Source organism: Mustela erminea, chromosome 17, assembly GCF_009829155.1.
Source record: "Mustela erminea isolate mMusErm1 chromosome 17, mMusErm1.Pri, whole genome shotgun sequence".
Taxonomy (NCBI): domain Eukaryota; kingdom Metazoa; phylum Chordata; class Mammalia; order Carnivora; family Mustelidae; genus Mustela; species Mustela erminea.
Window position 1 is genome coordinate 55,953,750 of NC_045630.1, and position 25,804 is coordinate 55,979,553.

The window sequence follows — 25,804 nt, forward strand, 5'->3', positions numbered from 1 at the left end:
CATGCTTTGGGCTTCTGTGCTATTTTATACTATGTTGCTGTTTAAAAATGTTTTTACATACACACACACACACATTTGATTTATGAGCTTAAGTTTAAAACACTTCTTCCTTAGGGCAAAATTTCTTATAGCCTAAGTTCTGTGGCATGCTATGGCCATGCAGTACTATATTGGGACATCTTCTCTTTTTTAAGATTGTACAACTGACAGCAGAGTCCATCATTAATCTGGCTGGCATCTGTAATGAAAAAGGGAGTTTTTTGGGTTTTGTTTTGTTTGTTTGTTTTAGGATACAGACTTAGTCTGCAAATCTCTCGAGAGGCTACAACGCTAATATTCCTGCAGCCATGGTGTCAACCTATTGTAATTTTTCTGCTAATAAACAAATTTGAACTAGCCAGGAATCCTAAATTTTGAGACTAGTTGTTTATCTCAAATATACTCCAGAGAAATAGTAATGCAGTTCTGCTTTGAATTTAATTTAAACAGGAACAGGCAAAACAAATCTCTATGGAGGACATTTGACAATAATAAAATATTTCTCCCAGCGGGTGAGCTGGTAGCAATTGTATTGTTGCAATCCAAGCTCACGTTTCAGTAGGTCATTACCATCATAACAAGCCCTTGGACCAACTGGCATGGACATGCAACATTGAGCCCCTGATGGGCACATTATTTCAGACCTTTAACTTCATGGAGAACAAGACAAATACTCCTGGGAAAGGGGGATTATATTTTGAAATTCTTTTCTTTTCTGTTTTGTTTCATAATAAGATGAGGGGGGCATTCAATCTGCTGCTACTTGTTTCATTGTGGGTTTTTTTTTTTCCATCCTACCAAGGGGCCCAAGGAGCTAGACTTCCAGATTCGAAATGGCCCAAAACACTGACTGAAGCACTTTGCTATCTACAGGACGGCGGAAATAGCCACTCAGTATGTAAACCATCGCGGATGAAACAACAAATGGAAACAGATCTCTCTGCTTTTCCAGGCTAATCACAAATTAAATTTCACAACCAGCAAAGTGTACCTAAAGTTTTTGCAGAGGCCCAAGAGTGAGACATCCTATCTCCATTCTCATTTCTACCTCTTACTTATTTAAATCTGCAACTTGGAAAATGTAGGGAAGAGAGGTCATTCTGAGAAATAAATTTTGTTTGAATTTTGTTCCTGTTTTTTTGTGGGTTATTTTTGTTTGTTTGTTTTTGTGTGTGTGTGTTTTGGAACAGGTAATTGAGCCACACCTAAATTCATTTTAAAGCACATGCAAAGGTCACATTTTAAAGCACATGGAAGGTTTTTTTTTAAAGGGGATCATGAGATATTCTGCACAAGCTTTTGAGCAGGTCTCTCTCTGCTTTCAGATGGGGCATAACCAGAAGGTGTGCCTTCGGAGTCAACGAACAGAACGTGTCCCCCACTTGACTGGGGAAGGATGGGTGAGGAGAGAGGACCAGGCTTCTGGAGGTGGGGGGAGGGAGGGCGGGGCTGGGAGACGTGGTGCTCAGAACATTCCAGGTGCATTTTATTGGCCTTGTGATTCACTACAAGGCTGAATCCTTTTATCATGATGTAAAAAAAATAGTCTAAAACTCTCACAAAAATTCAGAGCCAATGTATGAAAAGTTTTTAATTTTTTAGGATACTCCTGGCCTATTTGGGTAACATATAAAAACGTAAAACATCATTTCTCACGTTGTCTTTACATTATAATCACCTGGAGAGGATACATATCTTTTAAGTAGGCTCCATGCCCAGCGGGGAGGCCAGCACAGGGCTTGAACCCACAACCCTGAGCTCAATATCTGAGCGGAGCTCAAGTCGGATGCCCAACTGACTGAGCCACGCAGGAGCCCCAGGAAATGATTTTTTGAACTGTTCAAAAGCCCAGGCCACAACTAAACCCCGATCTTCTGTGTGTGGGATACAATAGTCAGGAACCGTGAACCCTCTTCAGGTGATTCTAATCTGTGGCCTAGTTTGGGAACCACTAGCTTAAAGCAAAAAGTCCTTTATAAACATCAGGTGAAAATAAAAGCAATCCCTTGACACAAACACATAACCTATCCGTCGGGAGCTATTCCTTGTTTCTGTATCAAGAAATAAACATGTTAAAATGTCAAAATCCTGTTTTCATTTCCTTTACACCTGAGGCATCTCTAAGAAACACGTCAATACCGGCAAACTTACTGTGTCATAATTTGGAATTATAAAAACCAGCGGGAGAGATCTGGCATTTAAATTCATAAAAGCGTTTGCGTGTCACTTACGTATTTTTTTAAACGAGGACCTCACTGAAAGACGACGGACAGGCCTTCTCCTGTGAGGTCTGTCCCCTGCATGTGTCGGCTCCGCCCGAGGACTTTGAAAACAGGGAAGGTAAAGCCCCTCGGATCCTACGCTGAGCTACGGCCACTCGAAGGACATGAAGGCAGGAAAAGACGACCGTGTGATGCTGCGAGCTATAGGGCAGTTTGGTGATTTAGGCAATGTCACACCCCGAAATCGGATTGCTTTTAGTGGCCTCTGTGTCACCAGCTTGCGCTAGAGAAGCAGCCACCTCGGAGAGGTGAGAACCACGATGGGCAAACACAAGGACAGGACACTCTCAAGATTGGCCGAGAAGCCAGGAAAGCACCTATTAGCACCTCGGTGATGGTTCCAGGAGGGTCCAGTGGAAGCGCAGCTTGACCCGGAGCAACAAGGGCCATGACCTCCCCGAGCGGGCAGAGCGAGGGCAGGCCATCTGCTGTCAGCAGCGCTGCTTAACCCTCGTGGATTCGAAGACAGCTCCCCCTGCTCACGCACACGGGTCTAGGAGCGCCGCTGTTGATTTCTCATTCAGGAAATCTGGCCGGCAACTCCGCAAAGCCTGCAGCTCCCTGACGAGCTCCGTGCAAGCCCATGATTTAATTGTGGATGGAGGGAAATAATAGGTATCTCTAGCAGGTTTTAATATGATCTTAAAATAGGGGGAAAGTTTTCTGTTATGACATTGACATCGAGGCGATGATTTTGAGTAATGCAGGATGATGTGGAGATGCTTTCAGATTAAATAAGAGCTATATAAAGGCTTGTCAGAATGAATTCTAATGTGCCACGAGACACTTTGCATACTCTTAAATATGCAAAATGTCTCTTGGCACCCTAGAATTCATTCTGACAAGCCTTTATATAGCTCTTATTTAAACTCCTACTTTATTTTTAGGGAATAGGTACACTCTTTGAATGGAAGCAACAAAGGGCACTGTTTATTGATTTGGTTCTCTCGTGGGGGGAACAAAAAGAAACACGATCCGAACGCGCAATCAAAAGTGGAAGCTTGTTTAATATTGCTCTACCATCATCCTGAAAGGCATAATAATTTGAGTTACACATCTGAACTGATTGGAGTTACAGAATCATATCTCCTTTTTGCATTTAACAATATATACAATATAAAATAAATACATTTACACAAATGGACATTTGCTGGAGCACACAGTATGGTACACATCACAAAAATATACAATTGATTGCTTTACAGATGTGAAGCCCATCTACAGCTATAGACATGGTTTTATTATTATTATTATTCTTTTTACTACTGGCTATAATGCAACTCCTGGATTATGATAAGCAGTTTAAATTTTTTGTCCTTTTACGATCTTTGCACATAAGACTGCCATAAAATGTTTTCCTAGGCAGGTAAACAGAGACGCTTAAATAATTAAAATACAATCACCAACACCCATTTTCTCTTCTATAAGAAAAATAGCAGTTTTAAATATTTCATATCTTTTATGTTATCATTTAAATGCAAAATAGTGGAATAAATACAACAATCTGATCTGATTGAAACACAAGTGTAACTACAGGTAGTCACACAATCCTATTGCTTTAAATAAGAACAAATCTAAAAGAAGCAAAATAAAAATTTAAATCATATGGCAAAAACATACACTTTTATAACTTTCCAAAACTTCACATTAAGTAAATGGTCTTGCTTGAAACTTGAAAAAACTTACCTCGAGCGAGGTTTAAGATGAGCATTTTGCCCTAAAGCCCGTGCAGTTCTTTTAGATCTACGTTTTAAGTCGTGTTTCCTATGTGTGAGATTCGTGTACTCGGTAACGCCGAGAGTCACTTAAACTGAAAACTAAAATTTGTACTAGATTTTTTTCTCACATCTCCATCTCGTGTTTTCAGTTGGTTGGCTCTGAGTTCTGAAGCCCAAGTACTTTAATGTGATACAGTGAAAACAACGGATATATTGTTATATATTTTTACTTATATATAGTGTGGTTGAATAGTAGCAACTTAAACCTTGCGCAAACTTTCTGGAAAATAATCTTTTTAAATACTTACATATATAAATAATCTTATAGAATCAGCACCTTTTGTTCCCAGGAGTTGTATTTTCTGTTGTTATTTTTTTTTAAGGGATGTGCCAATTTCTGAACTCCTATCACAGCTATAAATTTCAAGTTATTGACCATCTGAATGAATTGCTAATGATGATTTATCTAGAATCACACTACAGCCACTTCTCTACTGAGAAACCACAATCTACGATATAGTCCCATATAGCTAATGATAGATACACAGTATTCCTAGCACGAGGCTGATGAAACATCAACCCAAGGTATTTTGTTTAAAGCACACAAAGTAGCAATAGTTTTGGAAACGTGTCCGCACCAAAAAGTTTTGCAACAACACAGAGCTAGTTAATAACAACATCTGAGAGATGATTGAGTGAAAGCCATATATACAGCATTTAAAAATTAGACTTATCTATATTCTTGAAATATTCAAAGTTTTATTTCTAAGCTATACATTGGTATTCTATAATAAACCATTAGAGAAATTATTCCTTGTTTTGAAAATATTATTATGATTTTGATGTGTTTCTGTTCATAATGAGTACTTGTTTGGAGTTTCAATCTCTTAATTATTATTAGGAAGAACCTTATTACTGGTAAGGAATAGAATATACTACTGTAGTCTCCTGAGGAATTGTACATCCAATATTGTCTCTAATTCTACCCTGTGTCTAAAAGCACACACCACAAGAATCCAAACACCACAAGAAGAACAAGACAACAGTCTTTGAATGCAACATAAAATTCAGAAAAGCACAGCAAACATGAAACATTGAAAAGCTGAACTACATCTCTTTTGTTTGTTAGGATTACAATTTTAATTACATCTGTGTACATAGAATAAGACTGTTCACATAGTACAGGGAGCAGCTACTAACACTGGTCCATTGGTATAGCATTTGATGGAGGTTACTGTTTATTGGTTATTCAGCGACTGTAGATTTCGGGGGCATCTAATTGATTTCTTCATTAGATTACACCTCTTAACAGTCTGGAACCTGACTGACTTTCTTGCTGTGACAATACTGGTTGAAAAAGCACACATATTGGCTTAGCTCTTGGTAAAAACTGCAGATTAATTTAAACAAACAGTCCTAAATGAATCAACTCATAAAGATTACATTTTAAAATTTGGTCAGGCGTCTGCTGTCTTTGATGGTTTTGGGTTTTGTTTTTTGTTTTTTGTTTTTTTTTCCCCCAAATTCTGGCATTTGCCTTATTGCCTCTTAAATGAATACTGGCTCACAGCTCCTTCCGAGACAAGGTCTGTAACTCTGCAAACAGGCAGTATCTCGTTCCTAACCACCACGGCAGCTAGAAATCCTATGGCAACTGGACCTCCCAGGTAGAGAGGAGCACTCCTGATCATTCTACGGATCTGTACTCCGTGTGCGGTGCTTTCTACACGTGACCACCGGAGTCACGGCAGGTGTAATCTAATCCTTTGTGTCAGTGAACATTTAAGGAAACTGGAGCTCGTGTAAGAAACTGATGCTTGGGACCAGACTGGCACACAACATAAATTGCATCCGTGATAATATGCACCTTCCCTTCAACTATTGCTTGAGTAAGTTAAATTCCCATATTAATAAATGGCTGAAAAGTGGTAAAGCTGGTACAAAAAAATCTCCATTTGTAAGAAGAAACAAAACATTTTTAAAAATCTTCCTTCAGGATTCATTTGTCCTTCATTATTGTTCATAATTGTTCAAAGCCAGCACAAAATTGCAGTATTCTTATTTCTCTTTAGTATTGCATGAATGAATAAAGCTTAAACTATTCCCTGAAAAAGTTACATAGTAGCTAAACTAACAAATACCTGGAAGACTTGAAAAAACAATTAAGGAATCAAATGGCTGTAACTGATCTAGATGGAAAAGCAATGATAAGCAGCAGCCGATGCCACGTTGCTTAAGTTGTCTAATTAGAGGCTGCTCCCGTGAAACCTAATACTGCACTCAGTCAATGTGTCTGTGTTGCACTGTACTTTTAGGTACGATGGTTCTCTCTCTTTGATTCCTTAGTCATTGGGGACGTTATGGTTCACAACAAGCTCACTGGTATCCATATTATGGATCTCCATCCTTTGGCAGGGCTGGCTTTTATCTCTCTTCAGTTAGAGACCTCTTGTAAAAGTTCAGCAGCAGAAGGAAGGGAGGGAGAGGGGGAGGAAGGGAGAAGGTCAAGTTCCTTACAACGACAGATGTTCTCAATTTAGGAGAGAAGGGCAGGACGGGGAAAAGAGAAGGAGATGACGAGGAGGAGGGGCCAAGACAGAAGGAAGGAAGGAAATGAAGGAGAAAGGGAACCGGGAATGAAGGAAGCTGAGAAAGTATGGAGACGACAAATAAGGGACATTAAAAAAAAAAAAAATTAGGAAGGAAGGAAGGGAAAAGGAAGGTGAGAAACTCATCAGGAAGATGTGGAGGAATCTGCAAGCTGCTTCATAGTCTTGCTGCTACATGATCAGTGCAGTCCGTTGATTTTGGATGTTGGTAACTAAACTCTATGTTTCTTCGACATCACTCTGGGGTTGATTTTCCCTTTTTCGGCGTGCAGGACAGGAAGGCCCAGGGAGCTTTTAGTCAGACCTTGGCCTCTAGCATTTCCAAAAAAAGTTTGTGCATGGGGACTTTGCCTTCCAGTTTGATGTTGTAGAAGTGCTGCACGGCCTTGGTGGAGGTCTGCCTCAGCAGCGGCAGCGTCATCAGCATCTTGCCCGCCCGGCGCGGGTCTTCCATGTGCTGGCCGGCCTCGTAATCCTGCAGCGCCTCGTGTAAGACGTCCTGAAGTTTCTGGACGGCCTCCCCATCTTCTATGTGCATGGAGTCTGGGCGACAAAGCAAAACACAGAATCAGGTCACTAATAACCAAAACCGATTTGGAGGAAGTTAACATACTGTACATGAATTTCCCGAGGCTCTAAGCTGTGATTTGCTCATTTCCGAAAATCTCTACTTTTATTTTTATTTTTTTCTAAATTTCCCTACAGGAGATGATTTCTAATATGGATTTAAAACACAGAAATTATTACCAAAAAATGCATTATTTTAAAGTGCAGGTTTTCTTTCCTCCTAAGATGGAGTGATCAGAGAAGAGTTGCTTTTAACAGATGGCAGTCTTGGTTACTTTATTCATTATCTCATTCATATATTTTTTCAACCATTCAACAATTATCAAAGGTCATCTATTAAAAGTATTATTATAAGTGCTATGGAGGAAAAACATTGTCTAAAATTATGATCTTTCCCTCAAAAAGCCTGTATTTCCCAAAAGGAGAAAAAAAAAAAGGAAACGACCGAGGTTTTAAGAACTCAGTATAGGGCGCCTGGGTGGCTCAGTGGGTTAAGCCGCTGCCTTTGGCTCAGGTCATGATCTCAGGGTCCTGGGATCGAGTCCTGCATCGGGCTCTTTGCTCAGCAGGGAGCCTGCTTCCCTCTCTCTCTCTCTGCCTGCCTCTCCATCTACTTGTGATTTCTCTCTGTCAAATAAATAAATAAAATCTTAAAAAAAAAAAAAGAACTCAGTATAAATACATGGAATTTAACACTACGTTCAGGTGTAGACTACAGAAATCACAACAAACTGCTTATCCTTTCAAGATTTTCAGTGTACTGGTAACAGTTCATTAAAGCATCCTTACACAGTCTGCTGCTACTGAAAAACAAATGAAGTCTTTAGATTAATGAGTTCTGAAATATCTTTCACATTTGTGAAGGTGAACTTTGCCCTTAAGTGACTCATTTAAAAATCTAATTCAATCAAGAAAGGAGAGGGTTAACAGGGTTGCCACAATTATTCTTTTGAGAAATGTGAGATGTGGGGGAAAAAGAAAAGTTACTGCTCTAGCTCTAAAACAGACACTTAATTATATACAAGTTTGAATCATTTAGCACGTTTTATTGATTCTGATGACAGTTTATCTGTTAATTACACATAATGGAGTCTTTGGGGGGATTCCTCATGTTTAATAATTCTTGTTCTCTGAGAATGCAGAGCTCTAAGATATATGTAGTTAGCCTAATGTTTCATATAATTCACATATCAGGTCACATGTACAAAAAGAGAAAGGAAATGTAATTAAAAATCAAGTGACTAAACATATGATAAAAAAAAAAATCATGGCGACGTAATAAAAAGGCTATCAGCTATAATCAGGACCATATTTAAAAACTTGTTTGCATTTTGTTGTTTTTTTTCTCTTACATTGTCATTTTGAAATCGTTTCACCACATTGTTAATAAACTGACCACTGTTTACAGGACGGGGTTAATGACACGTTTCTTGAAAAGAGAAATACAGTGGCTTGGGAGCTTTTACCACTCAAGACTCAACTCCTGCTAGCTGAACCGAGAGGAGGAGTTCTTCCAGGTTGTTAAGGTTGATAGTGTGGTTGATAAAGTCCCTGGTGTGGAACTCAGAACATTTCCCAACACACAAGCTAGCCTGTCCCTATGGATTGATCCTACCCAGGCTTCTCTCCACTCTGGCCCCATCAGCATGACAACCCCATCCACTCCCTATGTGCCTTCTCACAGCAACAAGCACGCATCATTTCCAAAGACGTCTATCTGCGGGCAATGTGAGTGAGGGAAAAACTGTCATGGAAATCACAATGTGCACTGAATTTTTTTTTTTTTTTTCTATTTTTCTTCTGAGATGCTATCTGAAGGGAAAATGGTGGGCCTGGACTCACACAAATGGTGAGTGTCCCAGGACACAAAAAACTGACTTTGCACATGAGGCTTCCCTCATAAGATAAGGTGGACTCACCCGATTTGACCTGGGACTCAAAGCACTCAAAGTGAAAATGGGAACAAATGGATGGCGAGAAGAGAATTGCATCTTTACAAACAATATTACAACAAAATAACTATCTTCCCACCAGACCCCCCCACCAAAAGCAGCAAAATAAATATAATAAATAAACCACATATTAAGTACCTGTTTGGGGTGAGGCTTCTACTTCTTTGTGATAAGCACTTTCTGAACACTGTCTCCTCTCTCTTCTCCCAGCTGCTGTAAGTCATGTGGCACCGGGAGGGTCAGAGTTGGGCCTAACTCGGGTTACTTTGTATGAAAATATGCTGCTAGAATGCGTACCACTGCATATGGCATTCCCCTTGCTTACCCCCCCCAAAAAGTTAAAATGATCTTCTGAGTCCACCTTATTCAACCTTCCATCTTCCTCAAGGATCTGCTCTACATTTCTGGGGCTTTTGGGTGGCTCAGTGGGTTACACCTCTGCCTTCATCTCAGGTCATGATCTCAGGGTCCTGGGATCGAGCCCCGCATCGGGCTCTCTGCTCAGCAGGGAGCCTGCTTCCCTCTCTCTCTCTGCCTGCCTCTCTGCCTACCTGTGATCTCTCTCTCAAATAAATACATACAAATAAAATCTTAAAAAAAAAACTTCTCTACGTTCCTAAGGAAGACATTTCCAGATGTATGTAGAACATTCTATTTCACAAAGGACAGAACTAATCCTTACAAATGTCTTCTTCAGATTTTTTCCAAATCTGTCTACAACCCCTGTCCTTTGGTCCTGGTTCTAAACACTGGAATGATACAGAATAAATGTCCCTCCTCTCTATGTGAATCTTTAAACGCTTGAAGTGAGCTGCCGAGTCACCTCAGCCCCAACTCCAAGCCTTGCCTTCCCCACTACTCTGGCCCGGCAGGAGATATATTATAGGATGTCACAGGAAATGAGGCGAGAACAAATAGCAGAGAGATACGCTCACAAACAGCAATTAAGACTTCAAACTATTCTTTAAAGGCTGTGATTTAGCTTGAGAGATTTAAAAATGATTTAATCAAATTACTATGATAATTTAACTTCCCATTTACAGAAAAGATTCTAACTCATTTTAGCTTTACCCATTCTCGGATCTGCTAATACTTTAAATGCAAACTCACTAAATCTGAACTATTTAATTAGACCATGATTCAGCTGGCAGACTGCTGAAGAAAATATTAATCTCCATTAGGGATCCTAGTTCAAGTTCTGGCTCTGTGGCTTTAATTGCTGTTTGGTCTTTGGTCTATATGTATACATTTATGCTAGGCTCACTAGAATTGGCATTAATTTATGTAATTATTTAGCTTTGGTTGTTGTAGCTGGTTTCTTTTTAACTTTGTGTTTTAAACGAAATGGTCCCAGTATTTGTGCTAATGAAAACCAGTGAAACTTAATCATGTGACTCAGGCTTATGAACTAAGGAGACACAGTAAGCCTATACATTAAAAACACTGGGTGAATGGTTAAAAACAAATATGTTTGGGCCCAAGCCCAGACCTATCAATCAGAAAATTTTAGCTAGATCCTAAACATCATCCATATTTAAAAAAAAATCTAGGTGCTTCTACAGTCAAACCAGGGTTGTGAACTAAAAACCAGACTGCTATTCTAAAAGAATTCAGATTTCAAAAGATAACCAGTGTTCACAGGAAGCATGCATTGTCACCCACATATTACATTTCCACACTTAATAAAATAGAACCCCTTCATTAAATTCCAATATTTTATTCTGTGAAGTGGGATCCTAAAGGAACATGTCTAGTTAAGATCATTTACTTTGGGAAGAGGGCTAAATATCCTCATACCTACAGTTGCAAATTTGGTGAGACTCAGAATTTTTGTAGTTTACCTGAAAAAAAAAATGCCCTTCTCCATGGTAACAATTTTTAACTATTGTGGGCATGGATGGGCACAGCTACTCCAGAACACCCAAACTGTATTTGGGAACTGTCGTTAGGACTTGCAGCTCATTCTTGGCAATACTTTATCAATGGTGCCACATCTGATTTTGAGGGTGGAACTGAATATTAAAAATAGACAAAGCATATTCAGAGTCAAGTCTAGTATATAATATAAACCAATGCTCAGAGGAACCCAAGTGTTGATTTCTTTAGTGTTTGTAAATTGCCTACATGAACAGGGATAATAAGGGGTGAGCTGATGGGACTCTCAGATCACTGAGGAAGGAAGCACAACATGATGGGAAATACAGAGAAGTGAGCAAAAGTCTATTGCCTAAAAGATAATTTGATCTCAAAATTTCTATATGCAATATATAAGAAGTCTAACCGAGCGATTCTCCTGGTTCCAATTGGCTGGGTGCTGAGGAATGTGGTTGACTGTAATGCAAACTAGCTCTTGATGGACATCAATCGCTGACCCTAAATATCAAAAAATGGTGCCAATCATAAACTTTCTTAGAAGATGGCAATGGAGGTGGCAAGATATTTTAATCTTTCCTAATCTGCACATAAAAAAACCAGAACAACTAGATGGCCAAACTAAAAACCTATAGACAACACTCACAAACAAAACTAAGTGACAAGGTATCCCCAAGACACACACAGAGAAAGAGAGAGAGAGAGAGAGAGAATCACGATTGTGGGTGTTCCTAGCTCTGTCCACTGAGAAAGCCTAGGAAGGAAGGCCAAGCTAGGAATGCAATCCTGAGCAATGAGAAACCTAGCACCAGCTTATCATTAGATTCCAGGCTTCGGCCAGGAAATATTTAAGGTAAGTATGGAACATCTTATACTACATAGAAAGGACACTATGTACAACTACTAATTAGAAAAATTCCAGAAAGATTCCAGAAGCCAAACTAAAGAGACTCCCAAAGACCCAAAATGGAACAATTCTAGCTTCCTAAAGGATTATACTGCAATTGATTGAAATCCACTGAATAGGGATGCTTGGGTGGTTCTGTTGGTTAAGCATCTGACTCTTGATTTCAGCTTAGGTCATGATATCAGGGTTGAGATCAAGACCCGTATCAGGCTCTGCGCTGGGCATGGAGCCTGCTTTAAGATTCTCTCTCTCTCTCTCCATCACCTCCTGTACCCTCCGCTTGAGCTCTTTCTCTCTAAGAAGAAAGAAAGAAAGAGAGAAAGAAAGAAAGAAACCCACCAGATATGTTTAAATACATTTGATTATAATGACATTTTTAAAAGATAGACATCAATTCTTTATTTTGAAAACTGGTGAATGAACGGAAAGAATCAAGCTCCTATATAAACTCCATCATCAGTCATCAATAAGAGATGAGAGAAAGCATCACTTTATGTAAGTATTCCAATGACTGAATGTAAAAAAGAGATGACAAAAATCACAGATCATCATTTTGCGACCCCCAGCGATGAGTGGATTTAGGTAATGAGCGTCAACAGCTGCTCACAGGACACAGAGACAACCGGACACCGTGAGCCTCCCCATGAACAGCACACCACCTACAGGTGTCACAGGCATTGAACCGGGGTCTGATGAAGTCTCTGCATCCAGCTGTCAATTCGCACGAGATGCAAAGGGCAGAGAGACGTGATGAACCGCTCCGAGCGTTCGCAGTCTGTAACGTCCAGAGTGGGGGGAACTCTGCAGGTCAAATGCCCTGGCCTCTTCAACAGTGAGATTGTAAGAAAATGAAAGTGAAAGATCAACTTTTAGATTAAAGGAGAGTTAAAAACTCCATTGATTTTTTTGGGGGGGGGATGGGCAAGACTAAACTCTCATGTCTGAGGATACGCATTGGGTGATAAAGCCGTAACAAACATAAGGAAGGGATAAAAACCACAACAGGCTAGTGGTTACTTTGGGGGGCAAAGGAGGGCGGTGAGATTGGGACAAGACACACGGAGGGGTTTCTACGATATCTCACAAATTTTTATTTCCCATCTTTGCTCATATGGCCATTGTGGCAGATGGCAAAAATGGCTCCGAATGTTACTCCTATGGCAAAGCACACTTCGCAAGTGTGAGTAAGGATCTGCTATGCGAGATTATCCTACATTATCTGGGAGGGTCTTCAATGAAGTCAGCAGTGTCTTTGAAAGAGAGGCAAAGAAGAAGGCAATCCATGGTGCTACGCTGCTGCCTCGGAAGATGGAGGACATACTACAGCTCAAGCAATGCAAGGAACGTCGCTCTAGAAGCTGGGAAAGGCAAGGACACATGTCCTCTAGAGCCTCCAGAAGGACTGCTGCCCAGTCTCTATCTTGTCTTCAGCCTTGTAAAAAATGCTTACGGACTTCTGACCTCCAGAATAAGTACGTATTGTTTCAAGTCACCAAGTTGTGGCAATTGGTAAGAGCAGCCACAGAAAACTAATACACTTATTAAGTTATACATTTGGGGGAGGTTTGTGTGGGTCTTTCTCTTAAATATATGTTTTATTTTATATTAAAATGGTGAGAGGCAGAGACAGAGAGAGGAGTAGTAAGAAACTTCCGATGGAACGGTCCCTTCTAGAAAGCACTGAGTTAGGCAGAATTCTGAGCAAGGTGGTAGAAATACTTGGCAAAGTGCCATGGAAGGTCTTCACATACCAACTAAGAGGTTAGATCAAAAGAACTTTTAGGTCTTTCCTAATGCAGAAAAGTTATACTTCTAATGTTGGAAACAGTGATAACAACTCTTATTATGTGCTTAACCACGGCGAGAACAGAATGATTTTACAGGTACCCATGAGATACACTATCTTCTTCGTTTCTAGCTCTGGCTATGAAGCCAGATCTCGAAGTTTATACCAGACCCACAAATCGTTCCCTTACTGTATTTATATTGGGTGTTGAGCCACAGATCCGTAGCCCATAGTGTCTTTCCTCCTGGGTTCCCTCTCCTAAATCCCAAGTTATTGTTACCATTATTCTTTCCCCTTGCAGAATCGGAAGTCCCTGCTAAGAGACTCTTTTTTATTTCTCTACAAGTACTCAAGGCTTCTCTCTCCCTCCAATATCTAACACTTACCCAGGAGCTTTCTAACTCCTTCTACTCGAAGTGATAAAGACAATTATACTCAATAAGTGAATGCTGGGGGGAACCGAGGTGGCTCGGTCGGTTGAGCACCCAGCTCTTGATTTTGGCTCAGGTCATGATCTCAGGGTCCTGAAATCAAGCCCCACCCCTACCCCATCAGGTTTCCTGCTCAGCAGGGAGTCTGCTTCCTCCTTCTCCTCAGTTTCTGCCCACCCCCAATTGCCGCTCATGGGTGCACACACACACACACTCTCTCTCTCTCTCAAATAAAAGAATAAATAAATCTTAAAAAAAAAAAAAGTGAATGTTGATAGCAACTTGGGTGTAAATATTTCAATCTTCCACAATATCATAAATTATCTGTACCATGCTAATGACCTTTTCATAAGGGATTAGTCATTATCTATAAATGGAAATATTGTTATATTATGTCATTCCCTAGAAGTAAACCAATTGCAGAGTATTTATGTGCTTATTACCAAGCTGAAAGCAGAGACACTTGGGGCAAATATTTCTTACACTATGTCAAGGCATAGCAATCATTGAATGTGATAAGAAACACTTGAAAACCTACCTTTACTTTTTACATAAAAATCTGAGATATCATCACATTTACAAAATTCAAGAGTTAGATTAAATAAAACCACCACCCATTTCAACTCAATTATATCATCTTAAGCGAAATTAAAATAATCCAAACACTGATGGCAGATTTGAGCAAAAACCAAAGAAAAGTAGACTAGGAGTTGGAAAAATTATAATTTTGATTTCCCAGAGAGTATTAATTATGGTTTGGTCTGGGTAAAAGTTAAATATATAAATATTTACCTGCTGCAAAAGACCTGTCCATACTTATTTCTTATTAAATCCTACCAAGGTAGTAAACATTTGGTCTCCAGATCTTTTTTTGCCACTTTTAAGAGTAGTTTTATACTACTGGAATCCAAGAAGACAGCAAGATAAAGTGAGTGCAAAATTCTAAACTAAATTAAGAGTACTAATTTTGGTTGGCAGATGTAAAATTGCCAATCTACTTATTTGTGGAACAGGAACAGCTTACTGGTAGTGAGGAAGAGAGGGTCTAACCCTCTGCCTCACAGCGGCCACACATCTTCATCAGCTTGCTTCGGCTACCTGCAAAAATGCTATTGGCCATGTCCATCTCACAGGCATGTTGTGGAAATCAAATGAGATTCCCTAGCAAAAGCTAAAAAAAAAAAAAAAGAAAAGAAAAGAAAAGAAAAGAAAAGAAACATCTACAGAAAGATTCTTAAAAAGGGATAATTGCTTGATCAGTATCTTAAACTCCGTCTAGAGTATCAAAATTAGCAAATTTAGTGAAGATTTCAATAAAATTGTGTTTGACGGCTCAAGCAATATTAAGGAACTAAAGAGGTTTTTCACTTTTATACTAATTATTCAGATCCATGAGGATGTTAATATTTCTATATTATAAATTTAGCATTAACACAAACATAACCACATACAAAATGTACAACCAAACTCACTGCCCTCACTTAAAAGTCACTGACATAAAAATTTTACGCCACGTAGTAATATGAGACATTATATAATTCACCTGCCTCGTGTTACAGACGAGAAAACAGTTATGTGATTAAAACATACATTCTCGAAGTGGAATTCGGAATTGGAAAGTAGGGGCAGATCTCTCTTTTTAGGTAAAATGTGTATCTGTACAGTACACAAACAGATTCATAACATTTTCATGATATTAAGATTTCATTAGGGGCTTATTAAGAAAAAAATATCTAAAAAGGCTACCCCAAGGGAGAGATAATGAAAAAAGGCTGAAAAACACGAGGCCAAACTTACAGGACTAAAGATGGCCCTCAGCCCAGTCTCCTACAGTAATCAGAAGCTTTCTCTCCCTTGAAATTATATCATGATTCTACACATCAAACGTTTGTTCTCAAGAATAAAATACTGTCAGGATGTGGTTCTAATTACTTACGATTTGAAACTGAGGAGCAAAATATCACTCGCAGCTTCCTACCAACAGACACTATTATTCTACAAGCATGGTGTAGAAATAAAAGAGAAAAGTCAGCTTTAAGCTGTAGTTTCTGTTTAGTCCTGAATGAGCTGGGCTCACAGGGCTCCAGGGTGGGGGCAGGGCTGGTGATACCACTTGGGAGGAGTGGCAGCTGTGAAGCTGGAGGGCCTTGTGAGCCAAAGAAAATGACCAGACTAAAAGCAATTCTCACTCTTAAACTGCTTTAGTCTTCCATATATAAAAACAAGTCTACTTCCTTGGGGCCAGAATAATAACTTCAAACAAATTCTTAAGCGTAGGAGTCAATAGAACCAAACTGAGAGAAGAGAATCCCATGAAATAATCTTACCCAAAACGCATGTAGTAATATTTCACTAAATTTTCCAATAAAGACATAAAATTAATTACAGAATCATAAAACTCCCCAAATGGGAAGAATTCTGGAGAGGAGTCTAACTTCTTGGTGTTTGATGAGATAAAGGGGCGTAACAATTACAAAGTTAACATTGTGATGTAGATTTTCCTTTTTAAATTCAGTGGCAGAGAGAGATCAGGGAGGCAACAATTGCCGAGGAGATAGTTGGTGTGCAAAATTAAGAAAGTATATAGTTTAAGTGAGCCTGTGAGTTTCTTATCTTTAAAAATAATTGGGACAAAAAAACAATGTGAATGTGAGAATAACAGTATTAGTTCAAAATATATTGGGTTTGTTGTTGTTGTTTTTCCCTATATGCTTCAAGACAGGGAAAGTATTTCCAGTGGTGTTCCTGCTGTTGTAAGTAAGTGAGTTCACATATATGTAAGTGAGTTCACATATACCACAAACAGAGGTACAAAAATATATGACAGCTATTACTGAGAAGACGATTCCTGGTTTCCTGAGCATAAGCATAATATTAATAATTATTGAATAAAGACAGATGTTTAAAACAAGCTGAAATTTAGATTAATGAGACATTGCTTCTTAACACCTACAGCCATACAGGGAATGCTAAGATATCTACAAAAATAACACTAAAATAGATTTTTTTTCCCCCCATAAATTCTGTATCTCTAAATACTGAAAGAAAAACCACGAGCTTTTTAGGGTATCTTTGAAAACATTTTTCATACTCATGTATTTTTGAGCAGTTTAAGAGTCCCTGGAACTAAGCAAAAATGAATCTACAACTTTATTGCTATCATCCAAGTAATGGTAAAAAAATGGAATAAAATAGCATCATATTGACAGCATGAGAAAAAAAAAATAAGATTTTCTGAGTGGTTTATCCCATGCTAACATGGTGGGGTTTGGGGTTGGAAGCATGAGAAAGGGTCATATTTATACAGCCACGAGAGAACTGGCACAGTGTAGACATCAATACAATCCTTAATCTTTTCTCCGTTATTATGGACTCTGATTCAGTTAAGTTTTCTTGGTTTTTGAGAAGCTAAAAAAAGTTGCAAGCACTTGCAGAGTAACTTTGTGACACGGAGAAATTTCCTGAAAGAAATTAAAGTTACTCAATACCAGTATAAGAGAAAAAAGAGAGGGTCAGTTAACTAGATCTCACTTTAAACCAGAAAAGCAAACTAACTAGTTCTTTAAAGACTTTCTAATCACCAGTCATTGCTCTAAAGTAGGTCACTTCCTCCTTCCAACAGCGGAGTCTGTGGGATTCAAATATTTACATATCAAAACACTAATGATTATACTTCTACACAACAGACAGAAATGCTGCTGCTAATTAATTCAGGTACTCTAAATTACAATAGCCATAAAGTATATATCTAATACCTAAAATGATAAGATTTTAGCAATCTCGATCAAGTTTTAGCGCTGCTCAGCACTCACAGTTAATAATTTTAAAAAGCATTATGTAATATAAAAGATAGAAAACATGCTTGCTGGGTTTTAAATATAACTGGCCAAGTACATGGTTTCAATTAGAATCACTATACAACTACCAAACAGAAATTCTTCCCCAAACCACTGCTACAGAATTTTTCATCTGATGATGAGAGATGATATAATGTGAAGTCCTGCAAACTAACAAATTCTTGGGAAATTTCTCTCCCATCTCCCACTTTGGTCTTCTGGAGAGCCAGAGAAGGGCTATGTGAGATGTCTGCATCAATAGTGGCACTTGTCATAAGGAATCCTAGATTACAGTTTCACAGGGGAGGAGGACAAGCGGGTGAACGGTGTGGTCAGCAATTAAAAGTATGCAATGCTAAACTCCATTATGAAGACAAATAGGAAAGTACAACTTCATTGTTGAAAACAATTTCCCTCCTATCAGTCCAAGGATGCATGCATCAATATTGTAGATGAACTGTTAATTACAAAATCAATTAAAAATTATTTCTAAAAACAGTCACGCGTCCCCGGCTCTCATGGGGGCAATTTGGGCAGAAGGGTCTCATCTCACTAGGACCGCGCCAAATCACAAAGTCGTCATCCACAAGTAAGCAAAAGCAATCTGGTTTTTCATTTTTCAGCGCGGCTGAGCCCAGCCTGAGATTGATCGTCACATATGGCCCCAGAAAACAAACTGTCAATACCTTGAATGCTGCAGAATTTGAACAAATAGCCGTCCGCCCATTCAAGCCACTCATTGCATCCCATTTAACAGATTTTATTGACAGTTTCCTTCTTGTAATTAAAGGGAAAACTACTGGCCAGCAACCAAGATAAAGTTCAAAGATAGGGTCAAAACAAAAGCAGATGGAGGGGCACGGTGTGACTGTCAATGGTACACAGCATCAGAGTGCGTTATTGACACGCAGGTATCTAAAGATCGGCACGTCATTAAGGAGGGATCTATCCGGAACTATATGCAAATGCCAAAAGCGACTTAAGACCACAATAAAGCGGTAGTAGAGGCACAAAGGGAAAAACAACAAAGCAGCAACGATTTTTACTTATCAGAAGTTGCTATTTTAGTACATTTCCATTCAAATGTAAAGACTGTTTATTCCCATAATTCTGCACCCTCGCTGCATAGGTGGTACCTTTCAGAGAAATATTCCAGTAGAAGTTGCCTTCTACAGAATTCCAGAATACAAGAAAACTAGACTATTCGATAACCAAAATAAAAACAACACTATGTATGTTTTTCCAATTGCAAAATGTTCATTTATGAAGGGGAAAATGCTTTCCACGTACCCACGGTGCACCCTTATTTTCACCTGTGCCTACAAGACAATGGAGGTAACGCTGTCGGGAGAGCTTCCATTTACCCTACACATTAGGCTGCCAAAAGTTTCACCGCTTTCAATAAACAAATGTAATAAAAATAATGCAAGTGGACTTTTCTTATTTCTAACTTTTCACTAGAAAGCCGTAATGACTATAATTTTGCTGTCTCATACAAAACTTAAAACCGGGTTTAGCAAATTTCTGAAGAAGTCGAGGGAGGGTAAAACTGGAATATTAAAAAATGCAACAACGACCATGTTAGCATGCCAACCTGAATTAGCAAGAGCTATGGCTTTGAGGGTGACAAATTCTTCTTTCTCCAGCTTCATGCTCTTGTATTTCTTTACCAGCTGCAGGATAGCATTATTGAGGTCAAGAAGGCCTGCTAACTTGGACTGGTCTTCATCCATTATATAATCATCTGCATAGACAAGTTCATCCTCAAATGAGAGAGATCGGTATACGACACCAAGGATCAAAATTTCCATCCAAGCACTCTGCAGAAGGCTCATCTGGTCCGCCAGGGACAGCGTGGAGAAGCCTGCATGGGAAGATGGGCAGATCAAGTTACTTTAAAGCCATAATTTCATAATGCAACATTAGTTTCATATGGTAGTCAGCTTCTGCATCGGTGCTCAAAATTATGCTGAGCTTTGATGAGATGCTCTTAAATTTTCCCCTGATCATTGTGCGAACGGCAAAGTGAAAGTCACAAACCAGTTTGACTTGCTGGTGTCTTTTTTTCACTAGGTTTTATAGGCACAGTTGAGGTAGACAGAACGGAAAAGTAGGTTTGTTTCTTTCATTTCAGAAGAAAAGAGTATGTAGTCTTTAGACATAATTGATGTCTGGCTATAGTTTTTATAAATGTCTTTCAGGAAGTCAGGTTTTCATCCATTTCATCTCTAAAAACTACTATTGATAAACAACAGGAAAATTTAAATAAAAAAAAAGAGCTCCCCAAATAACAGAAAACAAACAGTGTAGCCTTACCCTGTAGAGTGCAATTAGCAAACATTTCTCTGTAACAGTCAGACGCTCAGTGAAGGATGAGTATTCATACACCCAAAAGAGCCTTCTTAGTTGGATATTTTGTACTCACTGATATATAACATGAATTCCTCTCCAAATGGTGTTCATTGGTGTAAAAGAGAAAAGAATACTGAGTGGCCTGGCCTCTTCACCAAATCAAAAAGCCACAGTTTGTTCTTCTGATTAACATCCAGTTATTTAAAAAGAGTTAAATATGGTGGCAATGCAGTTCCGTGGGTAGGATATAGGCAGATCCAGATCCTCAGATTAAATATTGGCCCCACTGAGCTGCTGGCTCTTTCACTGGGGGAAAGACAATTTACTCGCACCTCAGTTTTTGTTTGGGGGGCACACAAAGTAACACCCAGCAAAATACCAATGCTATGCATTCAATAAACCTCACTATATTAAATATTATTTTTATCTGAAATATCCAGATGACTCCTGTAATTCTTCACTAACAATCTGGTCTGAATTCACATGTAACACATATAAAGAAATTCCTTTCCGAGAAAACATGCAAAAAAAAAAAAAAAAAAAAAGAAAAAAAAAAAAGGAAGTGCTATTCAATAGGGAAAGAGGAAGTAGTATAATCAAACCTAGTTAGGAGTAAAAATATTTATTTATACCTCAGAGGGATGAGATCTAGATTCTAAATGGAAGTCTTAGTGAAGATACCTAATGATCAGCCACATACTTTCCCCAAGAGTCCTAAAAAATGAATGTTTCTTAAATCTTCACTTTCATTTCAAAGGTAATGCCCAGGGACTCCAAGGGGTGAGCAAACAGCCCTACAGTTATTGAGGACAACAATACCATGATTTAAGATCCTGCCACCAATAATTCCATAGAAGGAGAAAATTTTAATAATGCAACGTATAAAATCTATTTTTACTCCTTCTCCAGATCCTACTACCCAAATCATAACTATCCACTGCTGCCCAGTCTTCTTGGGCTCCTGCTTATGGTCACTGCTTTTGTCTCATTTTGATTCCTATCCAATTGTTCACATCGCATCTGATATTAGAAACTACTTCACAATGAGGACAAGGAAACGATTTCCTGCCCTGTTGGTGAAAACTAGTGGTTTGCCACTTGGCACCATTAACTGAAGTGTTTAATAAAATCATCAAGAGGGATTAGTCTGGCTTTTATTAAAGGCGGGTCTTCACACACGTGTAAAAAGCATCTCTTTCATTGTTTATCAAGCCATTTACACATTACATGACAGATCTTCTTCGGAATTGGCGGTGTCAATCTTTCTTTCCTTTTTTTCCCACTCCTTTTCTCTTTCTGGTCATCCCATTGTGGGGTTACATAAGTTTCCTATTAGAATTAGAGATAAAACATGTGGTCACATTTTCAACAGAGAGTCCAAAGAGAAAAATAACGACCTGGTCTGACTGGGTTAGGCTCCATTTGCTTTCGGTCTTGAGCCTGTTACACTCCCAGCAAACAAACCAGTACTGCTCCTTTTTCTATCCTATCCCCTGGCCACCCACGCCCCACCCAATCCCGAGATAAATGATGCGACACACATCCAAATACACCTAACGCAAGCAAAGGGAAGGGTCGGGGTTTGTTTTGCAAATGAAATAGATGAAGAAATAAATGATCATCTTGGAAAGTTACGAGCCAGAAGGGAGGAGTATTTTCCCCTTTGCCTTCGTGCGCTTGTTCCTCTTCATGCTTCCGAGCAGCCGTTCTCTCTGCCGCAGCAGATGGACAGAGCGCGGAGCCCGCAGCCCCTTCCTGTGACAGCCCTATTCCCCCTCCCAGACACCGCTGTTAGTAAATAGATTTACACATTCTCCAATCTCCACACATCTTTCTGCCGAATAATTAAAAGCAGGATGATTAGTTTATTGAGTGGAAGGAGGAACTTTTTTATTGAGGTCCGTCCACGATTTTATCAGGCCCAGCACTTTTACGGTTGTCAAGAGGACGCAGGCATCCAATTTTTCTTATCTGCCTGATTAATACAAACGCTGTTTCAGGACGCATTAATTAACAGATACAAATCTACGTTCTCATGGAAGGATCAATACGGAGAAGAAAAGAGGCATCAATGTGAATTTAGTGCTGATGATGGAGAAGGCACGCTATCGACAGTTACGTGCACGGAAACTTTAAAGTTGCACAGGGGCCCTTTTGTCCCTGTGATTTACAAATTCGCAATTTTCAGCCATAACAAGGTTTCACACATTTCTTTGGGGTTTAATTAAGCAAAAACAATAAAATTTCATTTTTTTTTTTTTAGGTTGGTCCTGCAATTTGTCTGCTCTCTGCTGATGGCTGTGTGTGTGTGTGTGTGTGTGTGTGAATCCTTCCTATAAACCTAACTTTTTTTCTTTCACTTCTTAAGGAAATAAAAGGAAAAAGGTTAAAAAATAAAAAATACACTCTCTCTTTTTTTTTTTTTTTGGTCAGCGAGGATGGGGAGATGGGCACAGCACAAAAGGTTTGACAAGTTTGCTTTGCTTGATAGCTTCACATCTCTTTCAGTTGATTAAAGGAAGTGTAATTTTGCAAAATGATAGGAAAAGGGACCATCCATGCTTTCCAGAATGTAAATAAAAGTCTGGACTTTTATCTCTTCATGCTCTTGAAAAAGCTGACCTGCAACACTTTTAACCCTTTCCTACCACACCTCGGCAGTCTGCAAGCTGGCACAAAGAGAGCCTGCCCAGATGCCTGGGTGACAGGGACAGAGCCTCATGAGGAGACTGTTCTGCTCCCCTGGCGACAAAGGAGGCAGGATGCATAACAGAGCTTACACTGGAATACCACAAACTTCTTCTGCCTGCCCTTTAGGACTGTTCCCATATAGAACGACATGGAGATGATAATATTTTGATCAGGGGACCTGAGCAAAGTATAAAAACCTAAATGGCCAAGATCTAAATAAACCAAGTTTAAGGAATTCTCTAAAAATGTGATGGCTCTCTTGGTGCACACATGCTTGTATCCAAATGAGGATTACTTGTGTGCACTGTGCCCGGCACTGAATGGGGTTTTATGGCTACGGGGCTATGAACGAGAGGCCCTCATCCCCGAACCCATCTTGCTACCTTTGCAGAGAGAAACCTTTCCCCCCAGTGAAATAAAATACGCGTCGCCGCTGTGTCGTTCGAACGTCATGTTTTGTACATCCCGGGATCTTAATCTTTGGTGTTTGACAGGTTATAGTTTTAAATGTTCAGCCGTATTACAGCTTTTTTAAAATACACTGATACCACGGCCCATTTTTTTTTTTCCTTCCCCAACCATGGCCCATTCCATGCCTGTCGCTGACAACTCTGATCTCTCTCCATCTCCGTCCTGGAGTCAGCGCCAGTTACTGTATCTCGGGCGTTTTGCGAGCAGAATGACTCTCTCCCTTGACCCGCAGTTAAATAGTGTGTTTATCTGCGATCCTGTGTGCTCCAAATAAACCAGACGACAGTAGGAAATAACATCATTTGGAAGGATTGAAAAGCTTCTCAAGAGGCAGGTACCCCTGAAGTAACAGGCTTGAAGAAAGTATGCTTTGTGCCAACGCTCTTGCCTCCGTCCACTAGAAACTTTGGAGGATGACATTGGTGCCATGGGCACTTGTCAAGCACTTTTTTTTTTTTTTTTTTAGCCTGGCAAACTGATGCACTTTGCAGTCAACTTACAGAAAAGGCTAAGCATTTGAAAGTGTGAAGGGCAAAAAATATCTGACGGCTAGTCTTCAAAAATACACTTTCATTTCAGAAAGCATAAATGTTTATTTCCTGAACGGAGTGTTGACAGAAATAGGCTGCCGTGCAGGCACCGGGGTTTAACCCCTGCTAGGCATTTTCTTCCTGGCTGCTTCCTGGAAATGGAGAGCAAACATTTTGAAATCTTCAGGGTGTCTGTTAATATCGGTTAATCATGGCACTGATTGGCTCCGCTCACTGTTTTTGAACTGTAGTTTCTCTCTTCCACCAAAAATTGAAGGTTCTCAGCAAATAGCGTATCATGTTAGAACTGTAATTACGCCATAACGACTCACCGAGATGGTAAACAAAATGCACTGAGAGAAGCTGACTGAGCACTGTGGCATGAGTGAGATCCTTTCTCTGCCGTACAAATAAACCCAGTGCTTACAGGAACTAGGAGAGGAAAGAATCACAATGGCGCTAAGGTCTGGTCTTCGCTACCAACAGATACACAGATGCATAACCCTTGTTATTAATATATAGTATATTATAATGTTTATACAATATATAAAGACCTTTTCTCTATTCTGCTTTTTAGAGAGATGCCCTTTACGGACTGGCCCTTAGTAGGGGCTGGAGTTAAGTAAGTACAGACGGTCAAGTTCTAAAGTTAAAGCTGGAATCTTTACTTGGTGCCGTCAGAAGCATTTCCCTGAAAACTTTTCTTTATAGTGGATGACAAATATTACCTATTATATTAGCACATAAGCATTAGACATTATACCTCCACTATTATTTTTTTTTAAAGATTTTATTTATTTATTTGACAGACAGAGATCACAAGTAGGCAGAGAGGCAGGCAGAGAGAGAGGAGGAAGCAGGCTCCCTGCTGAGCAGAGAGCCAGATGCGGGACTCGATCCCAGGACCCCGAGATCATGACCTGAGCCGAAGGCAGCGGCTTAACCCACTGAGCCACCCAGGCGCCCACCACTATTATTTTTTGAATCTTTATTCTTCTTGTCTGACTATAAACCAGATTTCAAAAGTTCAGACTCCATTTTGCTTAGTTTGGGTCAAATATAAGAAAAATTGCAAAAATGGGATAGCTCCTCTTCTTAGAATGTGATCCTGTTTCAACATCTGTTGATTCCATGATTTCCTTACTTCCGTTCATATACTTCCAGTAGGATTCACAGAGATTTTATGAGACCATTGTTTTAGAATAGTGGTATCATAGGACAAATGTGAAAATCTGAAAGAACTCTAATTCAAAAAATTCTATCTACGTGACAAACTTGAACACCATCCATAAAACTTAGCAAATGGTCTAAGCAGTGGTGACAAACTAAAAGGGGGATAGAATAGAATCCTAAAGGCAATACCTACCAGTCCAGGATCTAAGAATTATCACTATTAACTGAGATTACAGGTGCAACTGGCCACCTATGCTGATCATGGGAACAGCCAAAGAAGTTTCAATTAGCCCACTCAGGGGCACAGAAATCGAAGACATGCCCCCGTGGCACTGGCGAAATTCTATCTTTAGTAATTGTCCCTTGTTTCCAAGGGCAGCTTGCTCGAAAAATTAAAAGTAGAATAGCAGCTAAAGAAAGGTATTCCCAGATGGCTACTCAAAGAAGCATCAAAATGATGACCAGAGGGGGGTTTTTTGGCTTGTTTCTGTGAGTGTGGGAGGGGGACAACTGCCAACCCACTTTGAAAAAAGGACCTGATCTAAGGCAGGTGAATGTAAAGTAAGAATCCAGAGAGTTCTAGATGGA

The 25,804-nt window shown here is 39.5% G+C and overlaps 1 protein-coding gene across 16 annotated transcripts in view; it reads right to left on the reverse strand.

The window, feature by feature from the left end:
- Nucleotides 1-3,308: 3,308 nt before the first annotated feature.
- ESRRG (estrogen related receptor gamma) overlaps nt 3,309-25,804 on the reverse strand; it is a 624,049-nt gene continuing 601,553 nt past the window's right edge. For all 16 annotated transcript variants that reach the window (XM_032317728.1, XM_032317731.1, XM_032317734.1 and 13 more), the window contains 2 exons: nt 19,594-19,863; nt 3,309-7,191 (listed from right to left, as the gene is read on the reverse strand). In XM_032317728.1, the coding sequence (XP_032173619.1) occupies nt 6,947-7,191; nt 19,594-19,863 (515 nt within the window). In that variant the 3' untranslated portion in view covers nt 3,309-6,946. The remainder of the gene's footprint in view (nt 7,192-19,593; nt 19,864-25,804) is intronic.